This window comes from Melanerpes formicivorus, unplaced genomic scaffold, assembly GCF_026170545.1.
Source record: "Melanerpes formicivorus ecotype bairdi unplaced genomic scaffold, bMelFor1.0.p_v2 SCAF_7, whole genome shotgun sequence".
In the NCBI taxonomy this organism is placed as follows: domain Eukaryota; kingdom Metazoa; phylum Chordata; class Aves; order Piciformes; family Picidae; genus Melanerpes; species Melanerpes formicivorus.
The window spans coordinates 765,044-792,227 of NW_027142359.1; the positions used below are offsets into that span (position 1 = coordinate 765,044).

The 27,184-nt window shown below is 46.8% G+C and overlaps 1 protein-coding gene across 3 annotated transcripts in view; it reads left to right on the plus strand.

The window, feature by feature from the left end:
- OSBPL9 (oxysterol binding protein like 9) overlaps positions 1 to 26,733 on the plus strand; it is a 92,885-nt gene extending 66,152 nt beyond the window's left edge. For 2 of the 3 annotated variants that reach the window (XM_068140581.1, XM_068140583.1), the window contains 18 exons: positions 1,190 to 1,219; positions 2,822 to 2,872; positions 9,466 to 9,504; positions 12,357 to 12,450; positions 14,282 to 14,383; positions 15,238 to 15,397; positions 15,556 to 15,668; positions 19,080 to 19,198; positions 20,509 to 20,594; positions 20,826 to 21,000; positions 22,134 to 22,218; positions 22,490 to 22,600; positions 23,683 to 23,746; positions 23,860 to 24,000; positions 24,785 to 24,863; positions 25,203 to 25,294; positions 25,773 to 25,908; positions 25,996 to 26,733. In XM_068140581.1, the coding sequence (XP_067996682.1) occupies positions 1,190 to 1,219; positions 2,822 to 2,872; positions 9,466 to 9,504; positions 12,357 to 12,450; positions 14,282 to 14,383; positions 15,238 to 15,397; positions 15,556 to 15,668; positions 19,080 to 19,198; positions 20,509 to 20,594; positions 20,826 to 21,000; positions 22,134 to 22,218; positions 22,490 to 22,600; positions 23,683 to 23,746; positions 23,860 to 24,000; positions 24,785 to 24,863; positions 25,203 to 25,294; positions 25,773 to 25,908; positions 25,996 to 26,070 (1,752 nt within the window). In that variant the 3' untranslated portion in view covers positions 26,071 to 26,733. The remainder of the gene's footprint in view (positions 1 to 1,189; positions 1,220 to 2,821; positions 2,873 to 9,465; positions 9,505 to 12,356; positions 12,451 to 14,281; positions 14,384 to 15,237; positions 15,398 to 15,555; positions 15,669 to 19,079; positions 19,199 to 20,508; positions 20,595 to 20,825; positions 21,001 to 22,133; positions 22,219 to 22,489; positions 22,601 to 23,682; positions 23,747 to 23,859; positions 24,001 to 24,784; positions 24,864 to 25,202; positions 25,295 to 25,772; positions 25,909 to 25,995) is intronic. The other variant, XM_068140582.1, reaches the window with a different exon arrangement.
- Positions 26,734 to 27,184: the final 451 nt, after the last annotated feature.

Consider the following 27,184-nt stretch of genomic DNA (forward strand, 5'->3'; position numbering starts at 1 on the left):
TAGGTGGCAGTGTTGATTTGCACCAGAGTAGGGAGGCTCTACAAAGGGACTTGGATAGATTGGATCCATGGCAGATGTTAACATGACGAGCTTCAACAAGGCCAAGTACCAGGTGCTGCACTTGGGTCACAACAACCCCAAGCAACACTACAGGCTTGGAGCAGTGTGGCTGGAAAGCTGCCTGGCAGAAAGGGACCTGGGGGTGCTAATGGACAAGCAGCTAAACACGAGCCAGCAGTGTGCCCAGGTGGCCTAGAAAGCCAATGGCATCCTGGCTGGGATTAGAAATGCTGTGTCCAGCAGGAGCAGGGAGGTCCCCTTGTACTCAGCTCTGGGGAGGCCACACCTTGAGTATTGTGTCCAGTTTTGGGCACCTCAATCCAAGAGAGATGTGGAGGTGCTGGAGCCAGTGCAGAGGAGGGCAAGGAAGCTGGGGAAAGGCCTGGAGAATAAATCTTGTGAAGAGTGACTGAAGGAGCTGGGGATGGTTAGTTTGAAAAAGAGGAGGCTGAGGGGAGACCTCATTGCTGTGTACAGCTACCTGAAAGGACATTGTGGAGAGGCTGGTGCTGGTCTCTTCACACAGGTGATTAGTGATAGAACAAGAGGGAATGGCCTCAAGCTGTGACTGGGTAGGTTCAGACTGGACAATAGGAAGAATTTTTTCATGGCCAGAGTGGTCAGGCATTTGAATGTGCTGCCCAGGGAGGTGGTGGAGTCCCCAAGCCTGGATGTGTTTAAAGGTGGTTTGGATGTGGTGCTTGGGGCTATGATTTTTGTAGAGTAGGGTTCTGGGTTGGACTTTTTGATCCTGAGGGTCATTTCCAACCTGAAGTTTCTGTGCTTCTGTGACACTGTGCAAGGATGCAAGCTGACCTTGAAATGAATCTTCATACTGTATTTAAATTTCTTGTTGGTGATATGCAAAACTGCAGTGAAATGTGTAATGCCACTGCTCAGAAATTCCTAACCTTGGCATCTCTTAAGTTTTAATTAGCAGCTTGATATCTTTCTTGTCAATTACAAAATTAAATGTATGTCTATATATGGAAATATCTTTAACATGTTAGTTTGTTTTTCCCCCACCCTCCCCTATTTAAGATCAAATCTAGTGTTTGTATAGTCTTTAGGTCAAACTAGATGCTTGAAAGCCTGCCTTTAACCACTCTGTTCTGATTTTTCTTTACAGAAAATTGAAAGTCTCAAAGAAACAACCAGTGTAAGTTTGTTAAACTTTGTGCCTGTTGTCTGTAGATTTTGCACTTCACCTTATTTTCTTGTGGCCAGCAGAACCAGGGAGGTGATTCTGCCACTCTGTGCTGATCTGGTGAGACCTCACCTGGAGTACTGTGTCCAGCTGCAGGACTCCCAACAGAGGAGAGGCATGGACCTGCTGGAGCAGGTCCAGTAGGGGGCTACAAAGATAACCTTTTAGGGTCCCTTCCAACCTGATGCAATCTCTGACTCTGTGAAGGTTTTTAAAGCTTTTTACAGGAAAATGGGAATCTGTATGAGGTCCTGCAGTGTGGTGGCAGAGGCAGCCTGGTTGGTTCTGGTGCTGTTATTTTAGATTTTATGGTCCTGTGGTGCTAAAAATAAGTTGTACAGTAGTCAAGGTTGTGGCCAAGAAGACCAATGGTATCCTGGCCTGCATCAAGAACAGTGTGGCCAGCAGGAGCAGGGAGGTCATTCTGCCCCTGTACTCTGCACTGGTTAGGCCACACCTTGAGTACTGTGTCCAGTTCTGGACCTCTCAGTTTAAGAAGGACATTGAGACACTTGAATGTGTCCAGAGAAGGGCAATGAAGTTGGTGAGGGGTTTGGAGCACAAGCCCTATGAGGAGAGGCTGAGGGAGCTGGGATTGTTTATCCTGGAGAAGAGGAGGCTCAGGGGTGACCTTATTGCTCTCTACAACTACCTGAAGGGTGGTTGTAGCCAGGAGGGAGTTGGTCTCTTCTCTAGCAACCAGCACCAGAACAAGAGGACACAGTCTCAAGCTGCCCCAGGGGAGGTTTAGGCTCGAGGTGAGGAGAAAGTTCTTCACTGAGAGAGTCATTCGTCATTGGAATGTGCTGCCCAGGGAGGTGGTGGAGTCCCCATCCCTGGAGGTGTTCAAGAGGGGATTGGACGTGGCACTTGGTGCTATGGTTTAGTCATGAGGTCTGTGGTGGCAGGTTGGACTCGATGATCTTTGAGGTCTCTTCCAAACTTGGCGATACTGTGACACTGTAAGGGACCTCCAAAGGTCTGTAGTCAGTGTGGTCAGCTAGAGGAGGTTGCCCAGGACCAGATCTACCTGGGTTTGAGTTAACTCCCAAGGGTGAAGGCTCTCTATGCCCCAGTGCCAATCATCCCTAGAGTAAAAATGGTTTCTTTATTTAAGATGGATTTCCTGTATTTCAGTTTGTGGCTATTGCTGTTGTCCTGTCACTGGCCACCACTGAGCTCTTCACGTTCTGCTAGCCCAATCAGTCCTTGATGCCCACTGAGCCTTTTCTGCTCCAGATGAAACAAACCCAGCTCTCAGCCTATCTTCACATGACAGTTTGCCTACCTCTGGGCTCTGCAGGTTTGCAGCTGACCTCCAGCCTGAGAGCCTGTGCTGTGCCTGGCTGTTGGAAACTTAGCTTCCTCTCTGCTCTTGTGTCTGGAAAAAAAATGTAAAAAGGGAAGGGGAAGTAGGGGCTCTACAGAAGCAAATACCCACTTAGTTCTCACCCAGTATTTCAGTCAACAATTTGTGTAACTTGTGAAAACAGCTGTAAATATAAAACATGGCACTAATGCAAGGCTTTTTAATGTTGTTTTTTGTTTTCCTAGAGCATGGTAGAGTCAATAAAACACTGCATTGTGTTGCTACAGATTGCTAAGGTAAGTACCCTGTAAACCATTCTGCATTTTAATTACACAGCAATACTCTGTGAAAGCAGTTGGAATCTGCAAGTGCCTTCTGCATGGTTCAGGATATAAAAGTTGGTAGAAGTTTGTTTATGCTATAGTTTTGATGAAGGGTTTGAAATCCTGAGTTCCATAGCAGCCAGTCCTGGTCACATCGATGGTAGCTGTCGTGTTGATGGCATTGCTTTTCCTTTTGAAGGATGCTTTCTTTTGCAGTTTGCTGTTAGACTGAGCCAGAGAAGGATGACAGAATAGAATCTTGACAACCCCCTTCTTTCTGCTTCCTTTGAGAATGTGACTAAGAAATAGGAAAAGGGAAGATCATGAGGTTAGGAATCTAAACTGCCTTGGCCAACACTGAAGGTGGTAATGCAGGTGGAACTTGGTGAAGTAAGACCCATATGAGTTGAGCATGCAATATGGGTAATGCACTAACACCTTTCACCTAAATGTTTTGTTACTTTGATAAATTTAGTGATTTGGATTTACTGCCTTCCCCCTCTACCCACCCAGAGCTCCCAAGCTCTGTTCTAACAGACCTTTGTGTACTGTATGTAGGATGTGTTAATTACGAGCTGCTGATTTTTGTCTTGCAACCGCAGTGAAGACAGACAGTGTTTTGCAAAGAGGCTGATCTGTGGTGCTTCCTGAACCTAAGGCTGAGATTCATCAGAACACATTCTCACTTACTCAGAAATAGGCATAGACTTTTCAGTTTCACTTTTTTCCCCTGTGGTCCGGGTGAACTTTTGTCACTTTCAAATAGGACAGTGCTCTTCTGTCTCCACTGGAGTTGCTAGATACATTGCACAACATTTTGAGATCAGTGAGAATTGAAGAAGGCATTCACTGGAAGGGTTGGTGTGTATTGTGTGAAATAACAGGGTGGTAGGGGTTGGAAGGGACCTCTGGAGATCTTTTGAGTCCAACCCCCCTGCCAGAGCCATAGAATCTAGCACAGGTCATGCAGGAACACATCCAGATGGGTCTTGACAGTCTCCAGAGAGGATGACTCCACAACCTCTCTGGGGAGCCTATTCCAGTGCTTCATGACTGGAAGCTCCTCCTTAGGTTGAGGTGGAACCTCCTGTGCTGTAGTTTATATCCATTGCCCCTTGTCCTGTCACAGGGTGCAACTGAGCAGAGTCTGCCCCTCTTGACACCCAGCCCTCAGATATTTATAAACATTGTAGTGGTTTGAGCCTTAACTGAGAGTTAAAAGCTCAAATGGGGAAAAGGCTGAGAATCTCTTCCCCACTCCCCCTCCCTTCTCCCTCCAAACAGGGAGAGGAGAAAAAAAAAGGGTAAGGAGCAAATCCACTAAGCAACAATCTGGAGTCAGCTTGGAAGTAGAGAGGCAAATAATTTTTTCTTCAAATTATATATATATGACAATAACAGGGAAAAAAAAGGTTCACAAGGGCAAGGAACAAGAATGGATGGGAGGTGCAGAGGCAGCAGGGAAAAGGATCAGGTCCAGCCACGAGGCTGAGGAGCAGGAGGGCAGCTGCAGTAGCTCTCATCCAGCAGAGGCAGGAGCCAAGAAGGAGATCCAACAGCTATGATGTCCTGCTTTTTATACCCTAGCTGGGCAGGGAGGGGGGAGTGGAACAGACTCAGCTTTCCCAGGGGGAAACGCCCTTCAGGGAGGGTAAAGTACCCGCAAGCCCTCCCCCCTGCTTTCTTCTTTTGTTTTCAGAAAAAGGCGTTAACCCACCACAAACATTTATTAGTTTCCCCTTTGGTCTTCTCTTCTGTACACTAAACAGCCCCAGGGCTCTCAGCCTTTCCTCATCAGGCAGTGCTCCAATTCCTTCACCATCCTTGTAGCACTCTGTTGGGCTCCCTCCAGTAGATCCCTGTCCCTCTTGACCTGGGGTGCCCAGGTGTAGTATTCTAGGTGGGGCCTCACAGGGCAGAGCAGAGCAGAAATTCAGAATTCATATTGATAGCTTTAAAATGCTGAAGAAACTTTGTTAGCTAGCAGGCTTACACAAAGCCAAAAGTACTTTACAGGTAGTAGTAGTATGCATTAAAATAGTTTGGTGATTTGATGTTCTTTAGTACTGGGTATATTTAGAATTGGTTTGATACTCCAATTGATTGGGGCACTGTGTGCAGTTCTGGAGCCCCTATTACAAGAAGGATCTGGATGTGCTGGATGGGGTGTGTCCAGAGAAGGGCCACAAGAATGATGTGAGGCCTGGAGCACCTGTCCTGTAAAGACAGACAGAGAGTTGGGGATGTTCAGTATCTGAATTGGGCTACAGAAAAGCTGGGGAGGGACTTTTTAGGCTGTCAGGTAGTGATAGGACTGGGGGCAATGGAGCAAAAGTAGAAATGGATAGATTCAGATTGGATGTTAGGAAGAAGCTCTTCCCCATGAGGGTGGTGAGACACTGGAACAGATTGCCCAGGGAGGTGGTGAAAGCCTCATTCCTGGAGGGTTTTTAAGGGCAGGCTGGATGTGGCTCTGAGCAACCTGCTGTAGTGTGAGGTGTCCCTGCCCATGGCCTTGGGGTTGGAACTGGATGATCTGTGGGGTCCCTTCCAGCCCTGACAACTCTGTGATGCAGTGAAACTAGCAGAGTGTGTGTCCTTCTGTGGGGCTCTGGTGGTGTCAGCTACAGATCAGAGGGCAGTCTGCTGATTTTCTCACAGCTCTATGTGCCTTGCTCTACTAAAGCAGCTGCTCGATAACTGTGCAAGAAATTACTCTGGTTTTGTTAATTACTATAGAAATCTAGTTAATAGTTACTCTTTTCACTGAGGTTTAGTTTCTATGGATTTTTGCTCTGTAAAAAAAAAAACAAAAGCTGTGCTATGCAGTTAGCAAATCCAAAAGGGCAGAGTTAGAATCTGCTTCTCAGAGTCTTAATCAAAGCTGGTGGTGGGTGTCTGAGTTAGCTTCCTTGTTTCTACTGAGTAGCAAATTCCATTTCCCCTGCAGGTAAGTTTACTGGGGGAGAGATGACTGTGGCTGCTTTTCTTGTGCTGATGTTGTTTAGATGGTTTGCTCAGTATGGACAAACTGAACTTGCAATGGCAGATGCAGTCATTTTTGAGCAGGTTCAGTGCTTCACTGCTCCAACTACCCCCAAAGATTCTAAGGCTTGGTTTCTGTCCCCTATAGTGCTGCAGGCTGGGGGACAGGTGACTGGAGAGCAGCCTGGCAGAGGGGGACCTGGCAGTGCTGGGTGACAGCAGCAGGACATGAGCCAGCAGTGTTCCCAGGAGGCATGGAAGGCCAATGGCATCTTGGCCTGGATCAGGAACAGTGTGGCCAGCAGGACTAGGGATAGAATTCTGCCCTGTGCTCAGCACTGCTGAGGCCTCACCTCGAGCACTGTCTGCAGCTCTGGGCCCCTCACTTCAGGAAGGATATTGAGGTGCTGGAGCAGGTCTGGAGGAGAGCAACCAGACTGGGGGAGGGTCTGGAGGGAAAGTCTGATGAGGAGAGGCTGAGGGAGCTGGGGGTGTTCAGCCTGGAGAAGAGGAGATTCAGGGGGACCTTATCACACTCTACAACTACCTGAAGGGAAGTTGTAGCCAGGTGGGGGTCAAACTCTTCTCCCAGGCAACTTGTGACAAGATGAGAGGACCTGGCCTGAAGCTGTGCCAGGGAAGGTTTAGGTTGGATGTTAGGAAGCACTTCCTCATGGAAAGGGAAATCAGTCACTGGAATGGACTGCCCAGGGAGGTGGTGGAGTCACTGTCCCTAGAGGTGTTTAAGGCAAGATTGGATGTGGCACTTAGTGACATGGTCTGGTTGGTGTGGTGGTGTTGGGTTGTAGGTTGGACTTGATGATCTCAGAGGTCTCTTCCAGCCTCAATAATTCTGTGACTCTGTAATACTAAATCAGCCCTTGAAGTCCTTCTTTCCATGGCAGTGTAAACAGGTGGGTTCATCTAGTGGGGACTGGAGGGGATTTGTTTGGCTGCCCTATTTTTTTATTTGCCTAAACCACCTGGTCTAAAACTCTTGCAGCTATTGAAGCTAAGTTTATGCAGCTAATTGGGATAAGTTGATCCACTTACAGTGAAAAATACCCTCTATAAATCTTCCTGCCATTTAAAAGTAACCTTTATTCTGCTTCATCTCTTTGTCTTCTTCCTCTCTGAGGCATCTATACTTGTTGAGTACATGGCTGACTACATAGCACTTCTGTTTGTCACCAGACTCTGCCCTCTTTCTGTCAGCTGGTGGCATCTTGATTTTGTACTGCTGCAGGAAATTAAGAACACAGGGGTTTGTTTTGTTGGCTTTTTTTTCAGCTCTTTGTTGCATGTGTGTGAAGCATTAAAGAAGTTCAGCTGTGTTGTGTTGCCTGACAGCCTTCTTTTCTCCACTGTAGAACCTTCTGAGGTTCTGCAAGGCTTTTTTTCCTCCCAAAGCTGTAAGGCTGCTGAAAATAAATCATATTAATGCCACCTCTGCCCTCCATTTTTTTTTTTCTTCTGCAGTTTGTTTCTCATTAGCAGACAGACCAGAATTACCTTGAAAATCATGCTCACTTCTCCACACACTCAGAGCACCTCTGTTTCCAGCACACAGCCCTTTGCTATTTGGAGGACTCTGGGGGCAAACCTGGGGTTTTTTAGCAGGCTTGAAGGTTTTTTGGAGGTGGTGTTTTGTTTGTTTATTGTTTTAAACTTTTGTGTTGACCTATTCTGTGGGCTGTTCAAGCAACCTATCTTAGGACTTGGACAGTTAAATTTGCAGTAAACCTACTGGTAAATCAAGTATGCAATCACGGTGCTCATAGGTGAGATGACCCAAGCCTTTTCAGAAGTGTCCCGAGGCAAAAGCACAAAGGCTCAGCAGCAATAAATGCCAGCCTGGTCATTACCCTGTGAGCACAGCTTTTATGGCATTGTCAATCCATCCTTCAACTGCACATCACCCTGTTTGAGCATTCCCATTGAGCTCTGCACTGTTTCAGTGTGTCAAACAGAGAAACAGATTTTTAGATCTCTTTCTGGCATCCCTGCCAACAGGGGGGTTGGAACTAGATGATCTTCAGGGGCCCTCCAACCCAAACCAATCTATGGGTCTATGAAAATAACAAAGCAAATAGCAGCTAACTAGGAATATGTTCCAGTGCATGTAGCACTTGCCAAAAAGCAATCCAAATGAGCCAAGCAGGATGGGTAGGTGCAGAATTTGGCTCGTGTTGTGCGCTTTGCACGTGTGGCAGTTGAAGCTGTCCAGCTTCCAGCTGTCCAGGTGTGTTGTCCAGTGTATGTAATTGTCCAGTATGTGTTGTGGTGGTGATTTAGTGAACTGCAGTCCTGGAAATACACAATACATGCTTCATGAATGAGTTTTTTTAACTTAGGTATTTAGTTTTACATCATTGCCTCCCTCTTTTCACTCCATCAGTCCTAGTTCTGTAGAGTTTCTGCCTTTGTTGCCTCAACAGCATCCCACCTGTGGATGTTGATTGTGCATTACTGAGGCAAATGCAGCACCTCTGTGGTTTGTTTCTTAGGTCCTGGAGATGATAGCATAAGATGGAAGTTGTGCATGTTGAGAAAAAACTGTTTGGACTCCAGTGTAAATCTTCCTTGTCTGTATGCTTGCAACCCGTTGCCCTTGGTGTCATTTTGTGGTGGAAAGGCTTCCTTAAGAAGTGCCAGCTAGCAGAGATGAAATGTGAGCAGCCTGTTGCCAGCTGTGTAAGCTAAGGGAGACTGTGTGAAGTAGCAAACCAAATAAGTGCCAACAATCTTAATGGTATTGACAGCTTTTTGTCTTTTCTTGTTCCTCTTTCACAAGTGGAAATCGGGGGAAGTACTCTGCAGAAAAGTCTTAAGGTTTGCACTGAATGAACAAGATTCTGGGCTGATGCACTGGACAATAGGAACTTTGCAGCAGAAGTGAAGAGATTTGGCTTAGTGCCCAGAAAACTTGACACTGTTGTTGGTAAAGTGTTAGAGCCCTTCTAACTGTGGGCTGGCATTCACTTGGCCTTGGTCATTTCCCCTGATGACAGCTTTATTCCTTGTACTGCCTGCCTTTTCACATGTGCTTCTAGGCTAAACCCCCCAAATCCTAGACTGTAAATAATCTAAACCCTTTTTCATTATCTAGTAGATACCAGAAAGCAGAAGTTAAACATTTAACTTCTGAAGGGCACTTCTGCCCTTCAACAGCAAAAAGTGCTTTTGAGAACTTGACCTCTCTGCTCATGGTAGCTCTTCAGAAACTGAGAGGTTCCTGTCTTTGGTGTGCAGAGACTCTGTGGGGCTGCAGTTTTGAGGGGCTCTTGGCTGTTTGGGCAGAACCCACACTGTAAAGCTTAATTGTGTTCTGCAGTGCAGGAAGGAGATTTGAAAGCTTCTTCAGGCTTGTATGGCCAGGAGCTGAGCAAATGTTGACCTCAAGAGCTGCAGGAGCTATGCACAGAACTTCCTTCTAATTTAGTTATGGTACCAGATGAGGAAGGACATGTTATGGCTGAAAATGTAAAACATTCCTGAGAGAAACTTGCTGTTCTCACTTAGCACAACTGATAAGTCATACAAGATGGTTATGTTGATATTTTTAACGTTTTTTCCTTAAGGATCAAAATAATGAGGAGAAGCACGCAGGTGGACTTATAGTAAGTTTGAACCTGATCTTTATCTCCCTTTATTTCTGCAGAACATGTGAACAGAGACCTGAATTTCCACTCACTCTGCAACGTACCTCTTCCTTTCTCTGATTTACTGCTTCAAGTGTCTTGTTAAAAATGCCTCAAATGATCGTTCGGTCTTCAGCTTCTGATGTTGGCTAACACCCTTGCCTTTAAAATCTAACAGTGATCAGTGTTACACTGAGTGTATCCAATGGCAGTGTCACAACTGAGCACTTACAAAAAAAATCTGCCCTCTGAACAGCTGAAAGGGAAATGATTGGGCTAGAAGTAGTTGTGTGTTCCATCTGAAGTGTCTGTCTGAAATAGATCACCTGTCCGTGTGCTTCAAGTAGTTTGCCTCTCTGCCGTGCTGCTTGTTTGATGCCAGGCTGCATTGTCTGCTCAAGCAATGTTTCTTCTTTGTAGAGCTTCTGCTTTTTAAATGTAACTTCTGTCCTCTTCGGTTTCAGTCACTCCTGACTTCTCTTTCTCCCTTCTCTTTTTGTCACTTGAGTACATTTCAGATACTTTTAATAGGAGATTGGTTTCGGTAAAACGTAACTCCAAATGGTGCTACGTTTTCGTTACAGCTGACAACCATTCCCAGGCTTTGCCTTTCCGTTACACAGCTTTTAGCAGTTTGATTTTCTGCTCTGAACTTTGGAGTAATGATGCTCATACAGGTTTTGGTTTCATGCTAGCTGTAAAGAAATGAATGATTACCCCGTGGATAGTCACATCATTCAGGTCTTAGTGTCATGGGAGAGGTACTGTTCTGTGTCCCGGGAAAGAGGTTATGCAGCTAGACACTGCCACAGGCAGAGGTGGCATGCACAGCTCTGGTGTTTGGAAATTTGGTATAGATGTTAGAACTTACTGCAGTCTGAATTTGGTTAGTCACTCTTCTCATCATTTGTGGGCTGGCTTGCACTGGGGAGGAACAAAAAAAAGCATTTCTTATTAACTGATGCATCAGTGATTGTGAAGACTTGATGCTACAGAGGCCAGCATCAGCTTGGGCTGAAGGTCAGGGTTCCTTAGGCAAGAATGTGGTGAGTGTTTGATCCCTTGGTGGGGTGATAGTCTCCTCATTTCATCGTCATTGCTTCTAAGCTGTTAAACTGAGAGTAGGAAACTTGTAGGTCTGCCTTCACTTGTTTCTAAACCGTGGAGGCATACCCCAGAACATCCAACAGGAAAATCCAGTGCACGTTGCAGGGTGGAGCATTCCTTAAGGATATGGTTACAGTCCTGCAGGCAAAGCCAAAGTTGCTTTGTGGTTTGTCACAGCAGTTCTCTGTATCATGTGAAAAGAAGGAGAAGCAGAGAGAGCAATAGGAATCTGTGCTTCATAGGACCAGCTTGAGGTTTAAAGTTTCTTAACTCTGAAAAAGGGATGGGGGGTTTTGAGCTGTGAGATGTGTGGGACAAGGGCTTGGCTGTGCTGCATGCATACTGGCACAGGCAGCTGAAGTAATGTGTAAGGGACACGGGGTTTGGTGCTGGTATAGCCTGGAGTAACAGCCCTGGGTTATGTGGTAGTAACATCAGCACAAAGCGTAGGCAGCAATTTTTAATGCCTCTTTTTCATTTCTTTTAATGAGAGGTGGAAAAAAGATAAACAGGGGTAGTTTTGGTTTCAGTTAAGTTAATCTTGTGCTATAAAAATAATAGAAAATGTTACTGGTTTTTAATGTAGGATAAAGTGCAGACTTGCAGTTAACCAGCAGGAGGAGGCAAGAAAGAGGTCTTCCTCCTGTAGGAAAATGGGAGGAAGAAGGTCAGAATTGACCCTATTTCCCTCTGTCTATATGCAGATAGAAGTTAGAGGCTAAAAGGAGGAAGACAAGTTGCAATCTGTTGTCTTCTAAAAATCCTGCTCTAAAAAGAGGATAGTGGAAGGTAAAACTCCTCTACCTTTTTAAAAGCAGAACATTTTTTGAAGTAGGACTTGCACTGAGTGGCCTTCCTGTGCTTGATGTTCTTCAAATTAACCACAGTGGTGACATTTTCTTGGAAATGAAGGCAAAGGTTTGCACAGTTCTGATGCAGATCAATGGCTTTAAAGTGCAAGGTGTTCGGAAAAGAGATTCACGTGCCTCTTACCCAATGAGCAGCCCAGGAGAAAGCAGAAGTTCAGGCTGTCATATGTACATGTACACTGCAAGTAATGCTTAGATGATAAGACCATAGGCCAGTGGGGGGAGGTTGGAGTCAAAGCCATTGGAGTTTAGATTCCCAAGAGGTGTAAAAGCCAAGAACTTGTCCTGAAGTCAGTGGCTTTTGGGAGTGTTGGGTTGAGCTGGTGCTTCAGTCTGGAAGTGCCCAAGTGGACGGAAATGTCCTGTACTGGAGACAGGCTGAAAACAGCTTGCACTGGACAAAAGATGTGGGAGCAAAGCCACTTGATGGCTGTAAGCATCCTGATGATTCTTGCCTTGATCTGTGGCTTGATTTACTGGACAAATGAATGTATTTTGCAAGAAGAGTTGGTTAAAATACAGATTACCTGTCCCAGTTCTTGCTGGATAACTTGCATCTGACTGCCCACTCTCTCCATGCAATATTTATTCATGGATCTCAGAAGGAGTTCCCTCTTTCAGGAGTTCTGAAATAAGAACTGTAGCTAAGACAAATCCAACCTGTAGCAAGTTCAGCTTCAAGCGTCAGCACTTGGAAAGTATTTCTCATGTCCTCAACTGTCAGTGTTTGTTTGACTTTCTCTCTCAGGAATTAGCTGTCTCGTATTCGGGCGTCTCTTGTGCCCACAGTGTTCTTCCTCTCTGCTCTGGTGGTGTGGTTTTAACTGAGGTGAGCTGTGCTTCTCTCTGTCCCAGAGCACCATCAACCCAGTGGATGCGGTGTACCAGCCCAGTCCCCTGGAGCAGGCTGTGATCAGCACCATGCCTTCCCAAGCAGTCTTACCTCCAGGTATGGTGTGCAGCAAGAGCAGCATGGGGTGCATTTGCAGGCTGGGTGGAGGGGGCTGCACAGTGGTGGATAGCTTCTGGGTCACTGTAATAAAATGTATATTTTACTACTTAATGTCCTGGGCAGTGGTGTCTTCAAACACTGCTGTGAGTTACTTACAAAGTATATTCACAGGTTCTATTTGGCTGTGAGTGTTACACTCCACACGTAAAGAGAGCTGAATGATTCAAGCACAGATCTAACGTTTCCAATTGGAAATACAGGTGATATGATCTGTGATTTTTCCCACCAAGGGGATTCTGTGGCAGATTAGCTAGGGTCTCAGGACTTGCTCCTCTGTCTGTTACCTTCCCAGATGCAGTGGCTATAATTTGAGCAGTCCTTGGCTCAGAGAGGGCTAGGAGGCCTCCCTCTTAGAATAGAATAGAATAGAATAGAATAGACCAGGTTGGAAGAGACCTTCAAGATCATCGTGTCCAACCTATCGTCCAACACCACCCAACCAACTAAGCCATGCAACCAAGCAACCTGTCAAGTCTCCTCCTGAACACCTAAAGGAAGGAATATGAGTCATGGCTGGCATTTCCTTCTGGTGGCCACCACTTGGTATTGATGTGGCACTGAGTGAACCCTCGCTGCTGCTGAGGATGAAACCTCCAGTGGGACTGAAGGTCTCCACTTGTGCCTGGTTGCTGGGCCCATTCCTGGCAGCTCAGCAGAAGAGAAAGAGGGGCCTGGATGAGTTGTCCCATGGTCTGAACTCATTTGCTTGGCCAAGTATGGCAGGTTCTTGATTGGATGAGTTCAGCCTGGTCCTTCAGAACGGACTGGCAGAGCTATCTCTTGCAGGATTTCTTAATGAACAGCGTGTTGTGGGTTTCTCAGGTGTCTTTAAGATCTATGTTCCCAAAGAATATTTGAACTTTTGATTCAAGGCAATTGGGATGATATTGCAAGAGGGCAAAAAAGAGTGAGGCAGGAAAGGGGGAGCCTTCTTGGATCTTAATCATCAAACCCCTTGTGTCCACCATTGCTGGGCTGTAGCCTCTTCTGGGATTCAGTTCCCTTGGAGCTTTTCCCCTTTCTGCCTTGGTCCTGGTGCAAGGCCTGGGTGTAGTCATTACCTGTTAGGACAAGCTCTTCAGCTGCTACTCTGGGAGCATTTGGCTCTTGTTGCTGTCTGGGTGAGAGCAAGGCAAGTTGCCTAACTTCTCAGCTGGTTTAAGTACTGTCCCAAGACAATTAATGCCCTTTGGTAACACAGAACCCTGATAACTGGACCTACAGGATGGGGCATATCCAGACAAGGCCTGGGACACACACAGTTCACAGCTGTGGCACAAAGTTAAATCACATGTGCTACCTGTTTATCTGGACCCCAGGAAGCGTCCAGGTTTGCATATTCAGGAATGCTTGGCCATCTGGACCCCAGGAACTGACCGGGTTAGCACAGGTGCACACTGCACTTAGTGGTGCAAAGGAAGGGAAAGGAGTGGAGGGCATGGAGCTTCCCACCAGGTGGTTCCTTGGAGAAGCTGATACACTTTCCTTGCTTACATTTCTAATATACTTTCTTTAAAAAACAGTGTAACTTTCAGAGAAGAGAAATGCTTTCCAGCTGAAGAGCTGCAGGTTTTAAATGCTTTTTGCTTGATGATAAAGAAGAGCTGGGTAACAACGACAGAAACCTTTTTCTCTCTGAATGCCTTTTGTAGAAAGGGGTTTCATTGTTGAAGGTGAGGTGAAATAATGTGGAATCTCCTTCCCAACACAAGGATCATTCTTTAATTTAACATGGCTTTTGAGTTTAACATCTTACAATATCTCCTAGAACCTGCTCAGCTGTGCAAGTCGGAGCAGCGACCCTCATCACTGCCAGTGGGACCTGTAGTAGCATCACTTGGAAATCAGACTCCAACACCAAATAGTACAGGTATTGCTGTGTGTAACTGTCCTACTGAAGTACAAGAAATAAAGCCTCAGTATGTGTTGTCTATAACCTCATGTCATTAGCTATTCAGATGACATGGCACTAGCTTACATCTTGCTTTTTATCAACAGTTATTTCATGGTTGTGTTAAAATCAGCCTTTCTGTTCTTCCTCCCCCCTCTGGTACTCAGAATCAATAGGAGTACTCCAGCTTCATCTCTTACCTCAGTCACTGCAACCTTGCACAGGAACTTTGCAGTTAATGCTGCTGGAAAAGAGGAGGCTGAGGGGAGACCTCATGGCTCTCTACAACTACCTGAAAGGAGGTTGTAGAGAGGCTGGTGCTGGTCTCTTCTCACAGGTGATTAGTGATAGAACAAGAGGGAATGGCCTCAAGCTGTGACTGGGGAGGTTTAGACTGGACATTAGGAAGCATTTTTTCAGGGCAAGAGTGGCCAGGCATTGGAATGTGCTGCCCAGGGAGGTGGTGGAGTCACCAGCACTGAGCATGCTTAAAGGTGGTTTGATGTAGTGCTTAGGGCTATGGTTTAGGGCTGACCCTTATAGAGCAGGGTTCTGTGTTGGACTTGGTGATCCTGAGGGTCCTTTCCAGCCCAAATGTTTCTGGGATTCTGCAAATACATCAGGTGTAGCCTTTGGAGTTTTTAATTCATTGATTCTCTCCTCTCCCCCTTAAATAACAGCATTCATTGGACTTTAAAAACTGCAACAGCTGCTTTAAGGCAAAAGTTGCTGTTGGGGGTGTGTGAGGTTTGCTGTACTTTCTCCAGCTCTTCTATTTTAAGGGTTGATTATTTATGATTTGTTTTAAGTCTTATGTTTTTAATGCTCCATAGGCAGTGGGCAGTCAGCGCCTAGCAGCAGCCTCACCTCTCCAAGCCATGTCAACCTGTCTCCAAATACAGTCCCAGATTTCTCTTACTCAAGCAGTGAGGATGAGTTCTATGATGCTGATGAGTTCTACCAGAGCAGTTCTTCCCCAAAGCGCTGCATGGAGTAAGTAGTTGAGAGCAGGTGGTGCGTGCTGAACACAAGAGCATGGCTCCTCCATAGACATTGCTTAAATTAAGCAAGCAAATCATTACAAGGGAATACAATTATAAACATTTGGTCTGAATTACTGCACTGGGAATTGTGAGGATGTGTTCCTCTAGTTCTTCAGGGTCTGCTGCAGTCCTGACTCGGAGCAGCACAGGAAGCAGCCTGAAGCGTCCAGACACCACGGAGTCCCTCAACTCTTCCATATCTAGCGGGACAAATGATGCTGGTAAGTGGACTGCATGAACTTCCAGTGGGAGCTGCTCTCTCTGTGTGTGTAAAAGCTGTGTCAGTGTGTGGATGGGCACATATCCCTGTGTGTTGCTGTGGTTACCGGGCAAGCCAGCTTCAGACCGTCCTTCCGGAGAGGCAGCGGCACCGAGACCGGCTCTGGCAGTGTGGTGATTAAACTAACTCAGCTTTGCTGCTCAGGCAGACAGGGCGCTTCCTGGCAGCAGAGGCACCTGCAGCAGGGTGGGAGGAGCAGCAGGGTGGGACCAGTCAGGGAGAAGGGATGGAGGGGTGCAAGACTCTACACTTACCCTTGTTGAATTTCATTCCAATTCTTGCTGCCCAGCTCTCCAGCCTGTCCAAGTCTCACTGAATGGCAGCACGACCTTCCGGTGTGTCAGCCACTCCACCCAGCTTTGTGTCTTCAGCAAACTTGCTGACAGGGCACTCTGTGCCCTCATCCAGGTCATTGATGAATATATTGAGCAGTACTGGTTCCAGTACTGACCCCTGAGGGACTCCATTAGACACAGGCCTCCAGCTAGACTCCATCCCATTGACTCTCTGACTACTTTCCTTCAACCAGTTCCTATCCACCTCACTACCTGATCACACTGCCTCAGTTTAATTGCAAGGATGCTGTGTGAGACAGTGTCAAATGCCTTGCTGAAATCAAGATAGACCACATCCACTGCTCTACCATCATCTATCCAGCTTATGTTCTCATAAAAGGCTATCAAGTTGGTCAAACATGACTTCCCTTTGGTAAAGCCATGTTGACTACTTCTAATGACCCTCTTGTCCTTGATATGCCTATGGACAGTACCAAGGATAAGTTGCTTCATCACCTTTCCAGGGATGGGCTATAGTTACCTGGGTCCTCCATTTTACCCTTTATGAAGTCCCTAGTACAGCCCTCAGATTATTATTCCCTTTTGTTGTTCCAAGTAGGCAGTGATGAACTAGGAAGAATTCCTCCAAGGACAATGAAGAAGGACTTCAGAGCCTTGGGACATCTGTCAAGGGCTTGAGAGCACAGTTTGTGTTCTCCTCTATCCCTCCAGTTGTGGGCAATGATGAGGGATTAGGCAGGATATCCTAGCAGATTAATACCTGGCTCTAAGCCTGGTGTCACCAGCAGGGAGTTGGGTTTGTTGACCACGGCTTGACTTACAAGAGGCCAGGCCTGTTGGCACCTGATGGGAATAGCCTATTCTACAGGGGGAAAAGGGTTTGAGGAAGGGAGTTGGCAGGTCTCCTTGACAGGGCCTTAAACTAGACTTGAAGGGGAAAGGGGATGAAACCAGTCTCTGCAGACAGGAGAGTGAGGATGGTAAGCGAGAGTCAGAGGTGAAGCCAGCAGCCTGACTGAAGTGCAGGTACACTAATGCACACAGTATGGGTAACAAACGAGGAGCTGGAAACCTTGGTGAAGCAGGAAAGGTATGATGTAGCCACCAGAAACATGGTGGGATGACTCACACAACTGCAACACTGTAATTGATGGCTACAGGCTCCTCAGGAGAGACCAGTCAGGGAGAAGGGATGGAGGGAGGCTCTAGACACCATTGAACTAGAGATTAAAGATGATTGGGTTGAGCGCCTGTGGGTGAGAAGAGGGAAAGCCAATAAGGCTGACATTCTGTTTAGAGCCTGTTATAGACCACCCAACCAGAATGAAGAGGACACAGTCTCAAGCTGTGCCAAGGGAGGTTTAGGCTGGATGTGAGGGAGAAATTCTTCTCAGAAAGAGAGATTGGCCACTGGGATGTGCTGCCCAAGGAGGTGGTGGAGTCACTGTCACTGGGAGTGTTTAAAAAGAGACTGGGTGAGGCACTCAGTGCCATGGTTTAGTTGATTAGATAGTGTTGGGTGATAGGTTGGACTTAATGATCTCAAAGGTCTTTTCCAACCTGGTTTATTCTGTATTCTGTAATAAGAGGTTGATGAATTATAAGCAGCTGGAGGCTGTCTCTAGATCAGCAGACCTTGTTCTTATGGGCAACTTTAACCTGCCAGATACCTGCTGGGAACTTAACACAGCAGAGAGAAGCCAGTCTAGAAGGCTCTCAGAGTGTATGGAGGATAGCTTCTTGTCACAGCTGCTGAGTGAGCCTACCAGGGGTGAGGCTTTGCTTGATCTTCTTTTTACCAGTAGAGAAGGGCTGGTGGGAGATGTGGTGGTTGGAGGCTCTCTGGGGTGCAGTGACCAGGAGATATTTGAGTGTTCAATATGCAGTCCAGCTAAGAGGGGCAGCAACAAAACCTCCACTCTGGACTTCCAGAGGGTGGACTTCAGATTACTTAAGGAGCTAACTCAAAATACAAAGGGGTCCAGGAGGGCTGGACCTACTTCAAGAGAGAATTCTTGAAGGTGCAGGAATAGGCTGTGCCAATGTGCCAGAAGATGAGCTGCTGGGGCAGATGGCCAGCCTGGATGGGCAATGAGCTTGTGAATGAATTAAGGGGGAAAAAGAGGGTGTACCATCTTTGAAAGAAAGGTGAGGTAACCCAGGAAATGGTTAAGGATGTTGCTAGGTTGTGTAGGAAAAAAATTAGAGAGGCAAAAGCTCACTTAGAGCTTAGACTGGCCTCTGCTGTGAAGGACAACAGAAAAATCCTATAAATATATTAATGCCATAAGAAGGGGCAAGGACATGGAGGGCAATATTGTAACTAAAGATGAGGAAAAGGCAGAAGTACTTAATGCCTTCTTTGCCTCAGTCTTCAATAGCAGGATAGGTTGTCTGCAGGATAACTGGCCTCCCGAGCTGGCAGATGGAGTCAGGGAGCAGTGTAGTTCTGCTGTAATCCAGGAGGAAGAAGTTTGAGACCTGCTCAGCCACTTGGATCCCCACAAGTCCATGGGACCAGATGGGATCCACCCTAGGGTGCTGAGAGAGCTGGTACATGAGCTCTCCAAACTGCTCTCCATCATCATTCAACAGTCCTGGCTCACTGGAGAGGTCCTAGATGACTGGAAGGTGGCCAACACAGTCTCAAGCTGTGCCAGGGGAGGTTTGAGCTGGATGTGAGGAAGAAATTCTTCCCAGAAAGAGAGATTGGCCATTGGAGTGGGCTGCCTAGGGAGGTGGTAGAGTCTCCCTCCCTGGAAGTGTTTGAAAAGATACTGGATGAGGCACTCAGTGCTATGGTTTAGTTGATAAGATGGTGTTGGGTGATAGGTTGGACTTGATGGTCGTTTCCAACCTGGTTAATTCTGTGCTGCTGTGTGCATGACAAGGTACTGCTGCAGAGCGATTGACCTGCTGTTTCTTTGCCAGTGGAAGCTGGTTAACTGTGGAATTTGAAAAGCCTCATTTACAAATAAGCCCTTTTTGATAGCTAATTAAATACAGTCAGTCTGTGAAGGTTTAGAGGAAAACAAAAGCGCTTTGCTCTTTTTTAGATCTCTTCGATCCTCCTGACGATCGAGATGACGATGGGGAAGGAGAGTCGGTGGAAGAACACAAGAGTGTCATTATGCATCTGCTGTCACAAGTTAGGTTAGGAATGGATCTAACAAAGGTAAACCTGCAGGTTGCTTATGGGGAAGGGAGCATGAGCCCTGAGTTCTGTGTGAATCAGTTCAGTGTTGAAGTAACAATGAAAGTGTCTGTCTTTTTTTCCCTAGAGCTCCTTAAGCTGGGATCTCTTTAACATGGGATCTTTTTCAATTGGAGTTGTTACTGGCAGGTGAAAAATGAATACAGAATAACTATATCCAACTGCTGAAGTCAGTCTGGGGATAGTAGTTTGCTGTGGAAAGTAGCTATTTGTCCTCCTTGAGCTCCTCTTTGGAGTGCCTCTAAAGCTGGGATAGGAGGAATGCTCCCTGCAGTAGCAATGTCCTGTCTGTAGCTTCCTAGAACAAAGATCTGCAAGATCCCTGTGTTTGGTGACACTCAGGAAGATAGAGATAAACCAGCAGGTGTAAAGAAGCAGAGAGTGGAATGCTTGGCTTAGCTGGGCAAGGAAAGAGTTGGGATTTTGTGTGAATGTGATTCATGTTGCTGTTTGTCTTAAAGGCTGAAGGAGCAGCATTCTGAAGGTGTTGATCTTTCTAGGCAGCTTGGTTAAATTCAAGCAAGTGATTCTAGACCAAAAAGAAATAAATGGGAGAGGTCAACCCTGTTAATACTTTCCTGAAGTGGTTGATACCAAGTGTCCAGTCTGCAACTCAAAATAGACAATGAAAACAAACTTTCAGCTTTGCTGGGGAAATATCCAGCAGCTCCCAAGCAAACTATGGAAGTTCCTTGGCAGTTCTGAATAGGAATTGATCCCCAGTGTGTCTGTTTTGGCAACTCCTGGGACAGTTGGAAGTTGCCCCTCTCAAGCTGCCAAGGAGCACTTTGAGCATGCATTTTGTCTGCACCCCTTTAAAGCCAGCAGCAGCACTCAGCACTGCTCTCAACAGTGGTCTGTAGCAGGTCCACAAGAACGGAGCCCTGCAAGTGATGTTGGGGAAGATCTTTGCCTCAGTAAGGGGGCACTGAAGGGCAGGTGACTCCATGACTATAACAAGGAATTGGCAGTGTGTACATAGATGAACCTAATCAGTGTGCCTGTAATTAAGAACAGCTTTTGATAAGCTCAGCCACGTAGCTGGATGTGCTCTAAGTAGGACAAGGGATGGTTCCTCCTGAATCTTTGGGTTTATAGAAGATGCCAACTAGGCCTGCACATGTCAGAACTCAGGGGTGGGTCTGAGAGCACAATCAGCTTACAGGCCCCCAAGGCCTTGAGTGCTGTGTGTGCTATCTCCAGCAGCTGTGGGTGCTGCTCTGCAGGATGCTAGCCTGTCTCAGCTGCAGGTGGTGTTTTTCTTCACCCAGGTGGTGCTCCCAACTTTCATCCTCGAGCGAAGATCGCTGCTGGAAATGTATGCTGACTTCTTTGCACATCCAGATCTATTTGTCAGGTATTTGAGTTTTGAAGTGGAGCATTACTGGTTCTGGTGCTGCTTGTGGCCTTTGTGGGCTGCCAGAAGTTGGCTGTTTTGAAGAATATCGCTTGGGGGTTTGAGCCAAACATCAAAGCAACCAAACTTCTAGTGGCAAAACCAACCAACCACCCAAAAAGCTTTCCTGGGTTTAAAGGACCTGCTGGTACTTCATTTTGCCTGTCCTTTCCTCTCTTTTGGCCCCTGTAGCATCAGTGACCAGAAGGACCCAAAGGACCGCATGGTTCAGGTGGTGAAATGGTACCTGTCAGCCTTCCATGCCGGCAGAAAAGGGTCGGTCGCTAAGAAGCCTTACAACCCCATCCTGGGCGAGATCTTCCGATGTCACTGGGTGCTGCCGGGCACTGAAGGTGAAGATGACGTGGTGAGTTGCCTGTGGCGTAGTTCTCCTTGCCTAGAATCCATCCCAGTAATTGCCAAACACGGATGAATGTCCAGACCAAAATGGCTCGTGCTGTGTTCAAGCAGTAAAATCGACAATCTGTGGCAATGTCTTAACTGACTTCCCCCTCTCCATCTTCCTTTGCTTTAGACAGAGGTCTAAAACACCTTGCCTAACAAAAGTTGAGCTATTAGTGTAATAACTATTTGACAAGTTGACAGTGCTTCCCTTTTTCCTGAACTGCTTTGTAGCCCTGACTGAGAACTCCTCTCTTTCCAAAGCTCTGATTGATGGTTTTCCCATTCCCCTAACCCCTTGTGGTTTGAACAGTGGGGTTTCTCTTCCTCACAGCCCAGGAAGCTGTGACACTTTCTCCAGTATATTTAATTACAGATCTTTTTGTAGACTTCTCAGAGCTTGGGTAATATTGTAGTTGGCAGGCCACTACTCTTCCTTTTGTGTTTTCTCAGGGTATGTTGGGTGAAGGAAAGGGCTCTTGAGAGTAGTGCCACTTGTAATCTGCAATCCTCTGCCAGTGGATGAGCTGCTCTTTTATTTGCCAGGGTCTCAGTGAGACTCAAGGATGAATCAGACTTTTCTGCACGTGAACCATAACTACTGATTGCAGAGAACAGCTCTAACACTTGCAGGGCAGCCTGCAGGAAGTGCTTTTGTTGTTTTATTTTCACACCTAGGAAGCTGCAAATGAAGATGTGGGAAGTGCTGTTGTGAGATACCTCAGGCAGCCTCAGCAGATGTCAGCATGGTTGTTCAGACACAAACCATACACTTTTTTTCCCCCATTTGATCCACCTCCCCCCCCATTAGTTCGCTCAAATCTTTCCCTCAGATCAGGGTTTAGGTTCCCATTTGCTGCCATAAGGATGATACTGTATTTGTGCTTCCATTGCTTCTAATGCTGACCTGATGCTTTTCATGATTTGCCACTCTGGTTTCAGGAGTTACTCTCTGCCAGGTCAGTAAATTGACAAAACTGTTAGATTCACTGCAGTGTTGTCTTTGGAAGCCTTTAGACATGGAAGCAGCTTCTCTTGGCAGCATCCAGTGTCCCCTAAGCACTGTCACTGATGCAAATCCTTTCTCCTCTCATGCAGGAACCAGTTTCAGAAGGACCAGTCCCCTGGGTCAGCAAAAGCAATGTAACATTTGTGGCAGAGCAGGTCTCTCACCATCCTCCAAGTAAGTTGTCAGTAGCTTTGCTGGTAGAGATGGCATCTGGATAGGAGCCACAGTGAGGTCAGCTCCTGGCTGACATTTTGGATTTACATTTGCTCTCCAAATTTAAATGCTGAAAAGTTTTTTCCTCTAGAGATTGCTTTTGTGAGAGAAAAATTGCAGGCTCAGTTGCATGAGCCTCAGTGGGAGGCATTTAGAGATGCTTTTGAGGAGTGAATTTGGCAGTAGTAGCATTAATGACTTGTGCTGCTCTCTTTAATGCCTCTTCCTGCAGTTTCAGCGTTTTATGCAGAGTGCTTTAACAAGAGGATCCAGTTCAATGCTCACATATGGACCAAGTCCAAGTTCTTGGGAATGTCCATTGGGGTGCACAACATCGGGCAAGGTGAGTGTGTCTGCACTGAGCTGACACCCTGCCACCAGCCTGCTGGCAGAAAATACTCAGTGTCATCCTACAAGATGCAGGGGATGTTTGAATTGACGTGACTGGAGCTTGCCTGCCTACGAGTTGGTGATGCCTTTTCCACACTGTGTGTGCTGAAATCATTTAGGGCCCAACTCTTCACATAAACACACCTCTCCCTGTCCTCAGAGGATGGTAGGGGTTGGAAGGGACCTCTGGAGATCTTCCAGTCCAACCCCCTTGCCAGAGCAGGACCATAGAATCTAGTGTGGGTCACACAGGAGCACATCCAGACAGGGCTTGAAAGTCTCCAGAGAAAGAGTCTCCACAACCTCTCTGGGCAGCCCTTTCCAGTGCTCTGTGAGCTTTACAGTAAAGCAGCTCTTCCTCCTGTTGAGGTAGAACCTCCTGTGCTGTAGTTTACATCCCGTGTGCTATCCCAGGGCACAAGTGAGCAGAGGCTGTCCCTTCCTTCCTGACACCCAGCCCTCAGATAATGATAGACATTGATCAGATCCTCTCTGTCTTCTCCTCTCCAGACTAAACAGTCCCAAGTCTCTCAGCCTCTCCTCACAAGGCAGTGCTCCAGTTACATCCTTGTAGCCTTCTGTTGGACTTAAGTCCCTCCTGACCTGGGGATGCAGAACTGGATGCAGTATTCCAGGTGGGGCCTCACCAGCGCAGAGTAGAGGGGGAGGATCTGCTGGACATATTCCTCCTAATGCATCCCAGGATCCCATTGGCCTACTTGGCCACAAGGGCACATTGCTGTCCCAAGCAGAACTTGTTATCCACCAGGACTCCCAGGTCCTTCTCCACAGGGCTGCTCTCCAGCAGATCACCTCCCAGCCTCTTGTGGTGCAGTTTATTCTTCCTTCCCAGATGCAGGACTCTGCACTTAGCCTTGTTGAAGCTCTCTCACTGCTGGGCATTCTCAGCTTCTAACACAAGCTCTTCACCTTCCCTTTTATGGTACCTCTTTGTAGTGAACAATTTCAGGACATAACTGAAAGTTTGTCAAGGTTTTGTTTAATGTTTCTTGAATCTGTTTTTATTTCTGACAGGCTGTGTCACTTGCCTAGACTATGATGAGCACTACATTTTGACCTTCCCTAATGGTTATGGAAGGTGAGTAAATGCAGTGTTTGGCATTTCCATTTGTAATGCCTTGCAATATTTAATGCTTAGTACTCATTGTTTAAAGGGTGACACACACATCATCTGCCTCTCTGTAACTGCAGGTCTATTCTCACTGTGCCATGGATAGAACTGGGAGGAGAGTGCAGCATTAATTGCTCCAAGACTGGCTACAATGCTTCCATCGTCTTCCACACAAAACCATTTTATGGAGGGAAGAAACACAGAATTACAGCTGAAATTTTGTAAGCAGCTTCCCTCAGTTCCTCTCACTTGTTCTTCACTTTAATTGCTGACAGGCAGGAGTGTGAAATACTGCAACAGCTGCACCCAGTCATTTATCTGATGGGTACCTGGCAGGGGATGCCACTTTATAGCCAAGCTTTGTCAGGGGATCTGCACAGGCCTGCATCCTGCCCTGTCCTGCTCTAGAGTGTTCTCAGCGCTTCACCAAAAGGAATTTACACTTTCATTCCTGAATTACTTGAAATTTCTTCATCATTGTTTCTCTTAAAACCACTGAAGCAAGCCTTGTAAGGCTGCTGTTTGCAGCGTGTCATTGCACCTCTGCTGCAGATGCCCTCACTCCTGTTCTGCTGTAATGTAACCAAACGGGACTGACAGAATGAGGGTCAGAGGTGGGGTCTAAATCCCTTCTGGACACACTGGTGGATGTCATTTGTGAACCAGAGTGTCTGTGCTTCCCAAGAGCCTGTGGGGAAACAGCTTTGAGTTTGTGAAACCTTTTCTAAGATGACCACTCTATAAATCTGTCTCCAAAGCTTGTAACAAGCTTCCTAAACTCCAAGCTTAAACTCCAAGTGCCCTAGGGCAATCCCTGCCTTACCCTGCACCAGCACTATGCACTGAGGGTGAGCCACTCAGAGCAGCCAGTGCAAAACTCCTCCTTTCTTTACAAGCCATGGACACGTTGAGGGCTGATTAAACCAGTCTGTACAGCAGCTAGGATGAAATTTGGATCCTTGAGGGTCTTCAGTTGCTGAGCAGTGCCTGTTTCTTCCTCTTCAGTTCCCCCAATGACAAGAAGCCCTTCTGCTCCATCGAAGGCGAATGGAACGGCGTCATGTACGCAAAGTACACCACGGGGGTAACGCAGCTGCTTCTCCTTTGCATCAGAAATGGAGGATAAGTTTGGGGGGGGGGTGGGGTGGGGGTGGTACTTTTTGTGTTGTTTTTGTTGTTCAAACAAGCATTAAGAGTTGAACCCTTCCTGTGAAGTTGCCCAAAAGAGCTCCTGAGATCCTGAATTCAGGACCAGAGTCCTGAAGTTTCTTTGGTGATTTATTCTTAAGGCCACCTGACTGTTACAGCAGGAAGAGAAGGCAGAGTGCTGTTGGGTTTTGTGTTTCCTGACCACCAGTGTACCAGAGTGTGGGTGGATATACATTTTAAGCCTAGCTAAACAACTGATTCTTACTCTCTCTAGGAGAATACTGTCTTCATCGATACCAAGAAGATGCCTATAATTAAGAAGAAGGTGAGGAAACTAGAGGACCAAGATGACTTTGAGTCTCGCTGGTAAGGACTTCAGTTAAATGCACAAATGAAGACTTTTTTTAGTTAAGGCTCAAGTGTGTAGTAGAGTCTGGCTCATGCTACCCTTAATCCATGCACTGCTTGGTCACCTGTGCTCTTCATGAGCCTGCACCGCAGGGCACAGCTGAGGTACAAAAGCAGGCTGGAAGTTTAAGGGGGAACAGGAGACCTGTAATTCTTGGTCACATCCTTGTGGCCGCCACATGTTCCAGGGAGGGCTGCAGCACTTTGCTATGGCCTCAGTGCTGGCACTGGACTGTGGAGCTGTGGTTTAATAGATACAGGGGGGAGTGTGCGTGTGTGTGTGTGTTGGATGAAGCTCTGAGTTAATAGATATTGGGGGTGTTGATAAAGTGAGACCACCCTTAATTCAACCCAGCTACTGGCCACAAGTGTGTGTTTCCAGTCTGGCAGCACTTTGCTCCTCTAAAGCAGTCTCTGTTCCACCTTCTCTTACAAGCTTATGGAAGGATGTTACCTACAACTTAAAAATCCGAGACATCGATGCAGCCACGGCGGCGAAGCACGCGCTGGAGGAGAGGCAGAGAGCTGAAGCCAGAGCCAGGAAGGAGAAGGAGACGTCATGGGAAACAAGGGTGAGCTTTAGTGGCACAGTGTACATGCCCTCTTCCCTCTGGCAGCTGCCAGCAGGGCCTCACAGCTGCGTGTTGCCTTGTTTCTAGCTCTTCCATGAGGATGGGGAGTGCTGGGTGTACGACGAGCCACTGCTGAAGCGCCTGGCTGCCAGCAAACACTAAGTGGGTTCAAGCCAGCCAGCAGGGGAGCCTTGGCTCTGCCGAGTTTACAGCTGACACCCGAGAGGCACCAGTTCACGTACGTACCCTCTGGAGAGCCTGACCCCCTCCCACTACAGTGGTTCCTATCTCAGGGATACTGGACTTACTGATGCAGATAAGCAATTAAATTGGCTGTACAGTAATTCAGACTGGACTGTGCTCTGTTGGTAGTGCAAAGGCAGGCTCCTGGAGCCCCGTTACTGCTGCTCTAAAGCATGGAGAATCAGGACAGTAAAGCATAGACACTCTGTATAACCACTGTGAAGGCCACGGCCTCGGTATCAGTTGCAGAATATTCCTGGGTCCTCCGTATTTAAACACCAAGAAGCAAGCTGCAAGACATCATTTAAACCTAGCTACTGTTTGCCATCTGTACATAGGAGGAGTCCTTCAAGGGACAGTGGTTAGACACTGCTACCTAACTGTTACCTTCCCACCTGTATGATAATCAGACCTTCTGGCATCTCCGTGTCTTGCCCAAAGTAACTTTTGTTATCTTGAGATGAAAATGTACCCATAGATCATTCTACTCAGTTCATCTTAAAGCTTCATAAAATAGATTTTTCAAACTTCTCTTATGGACATTTTATTTATTTCATAATAAACCTTTGCAGCAAGACTGTTTCCAGCTGAGTGACCATCCATTGTTTGTTTCATGTGGAAGGGGGCAGTGTTTCCTGACTGGAAGCCTTGCAGCTAAACCCACTTCCCGAAGTAGCAAAAGCAGCAGAACTTGCAGCACCCCCAGGGTAAGTCTCCTGGGCTCTACAGCCAAGCCTTGCTTCAGCTGAGGAGCTCCCTGTGCTTTAGGAATCTTTGCATTTCTCTGCTTTAGCCTGAGGTTCAGCACTGGTCACCTAAGTGCCTGCATGAATCACTCAAACTCTTTATCTTCCCCCCGTTCTAGCTGGCTTTTATTTGATTTCATCTCAGTTTTGCCTGTCTTGCACATACAGAAAAACTGAGGAGGGGGGGGAAAAGAAGGTGGTGAGAGAGAAGCCTCAGGGATTTTTTCCTCTCCCACCCACACTCTTTCCTCTAGGAGAACTGTGGAGCATTTTCTTTGAGGAGCTGC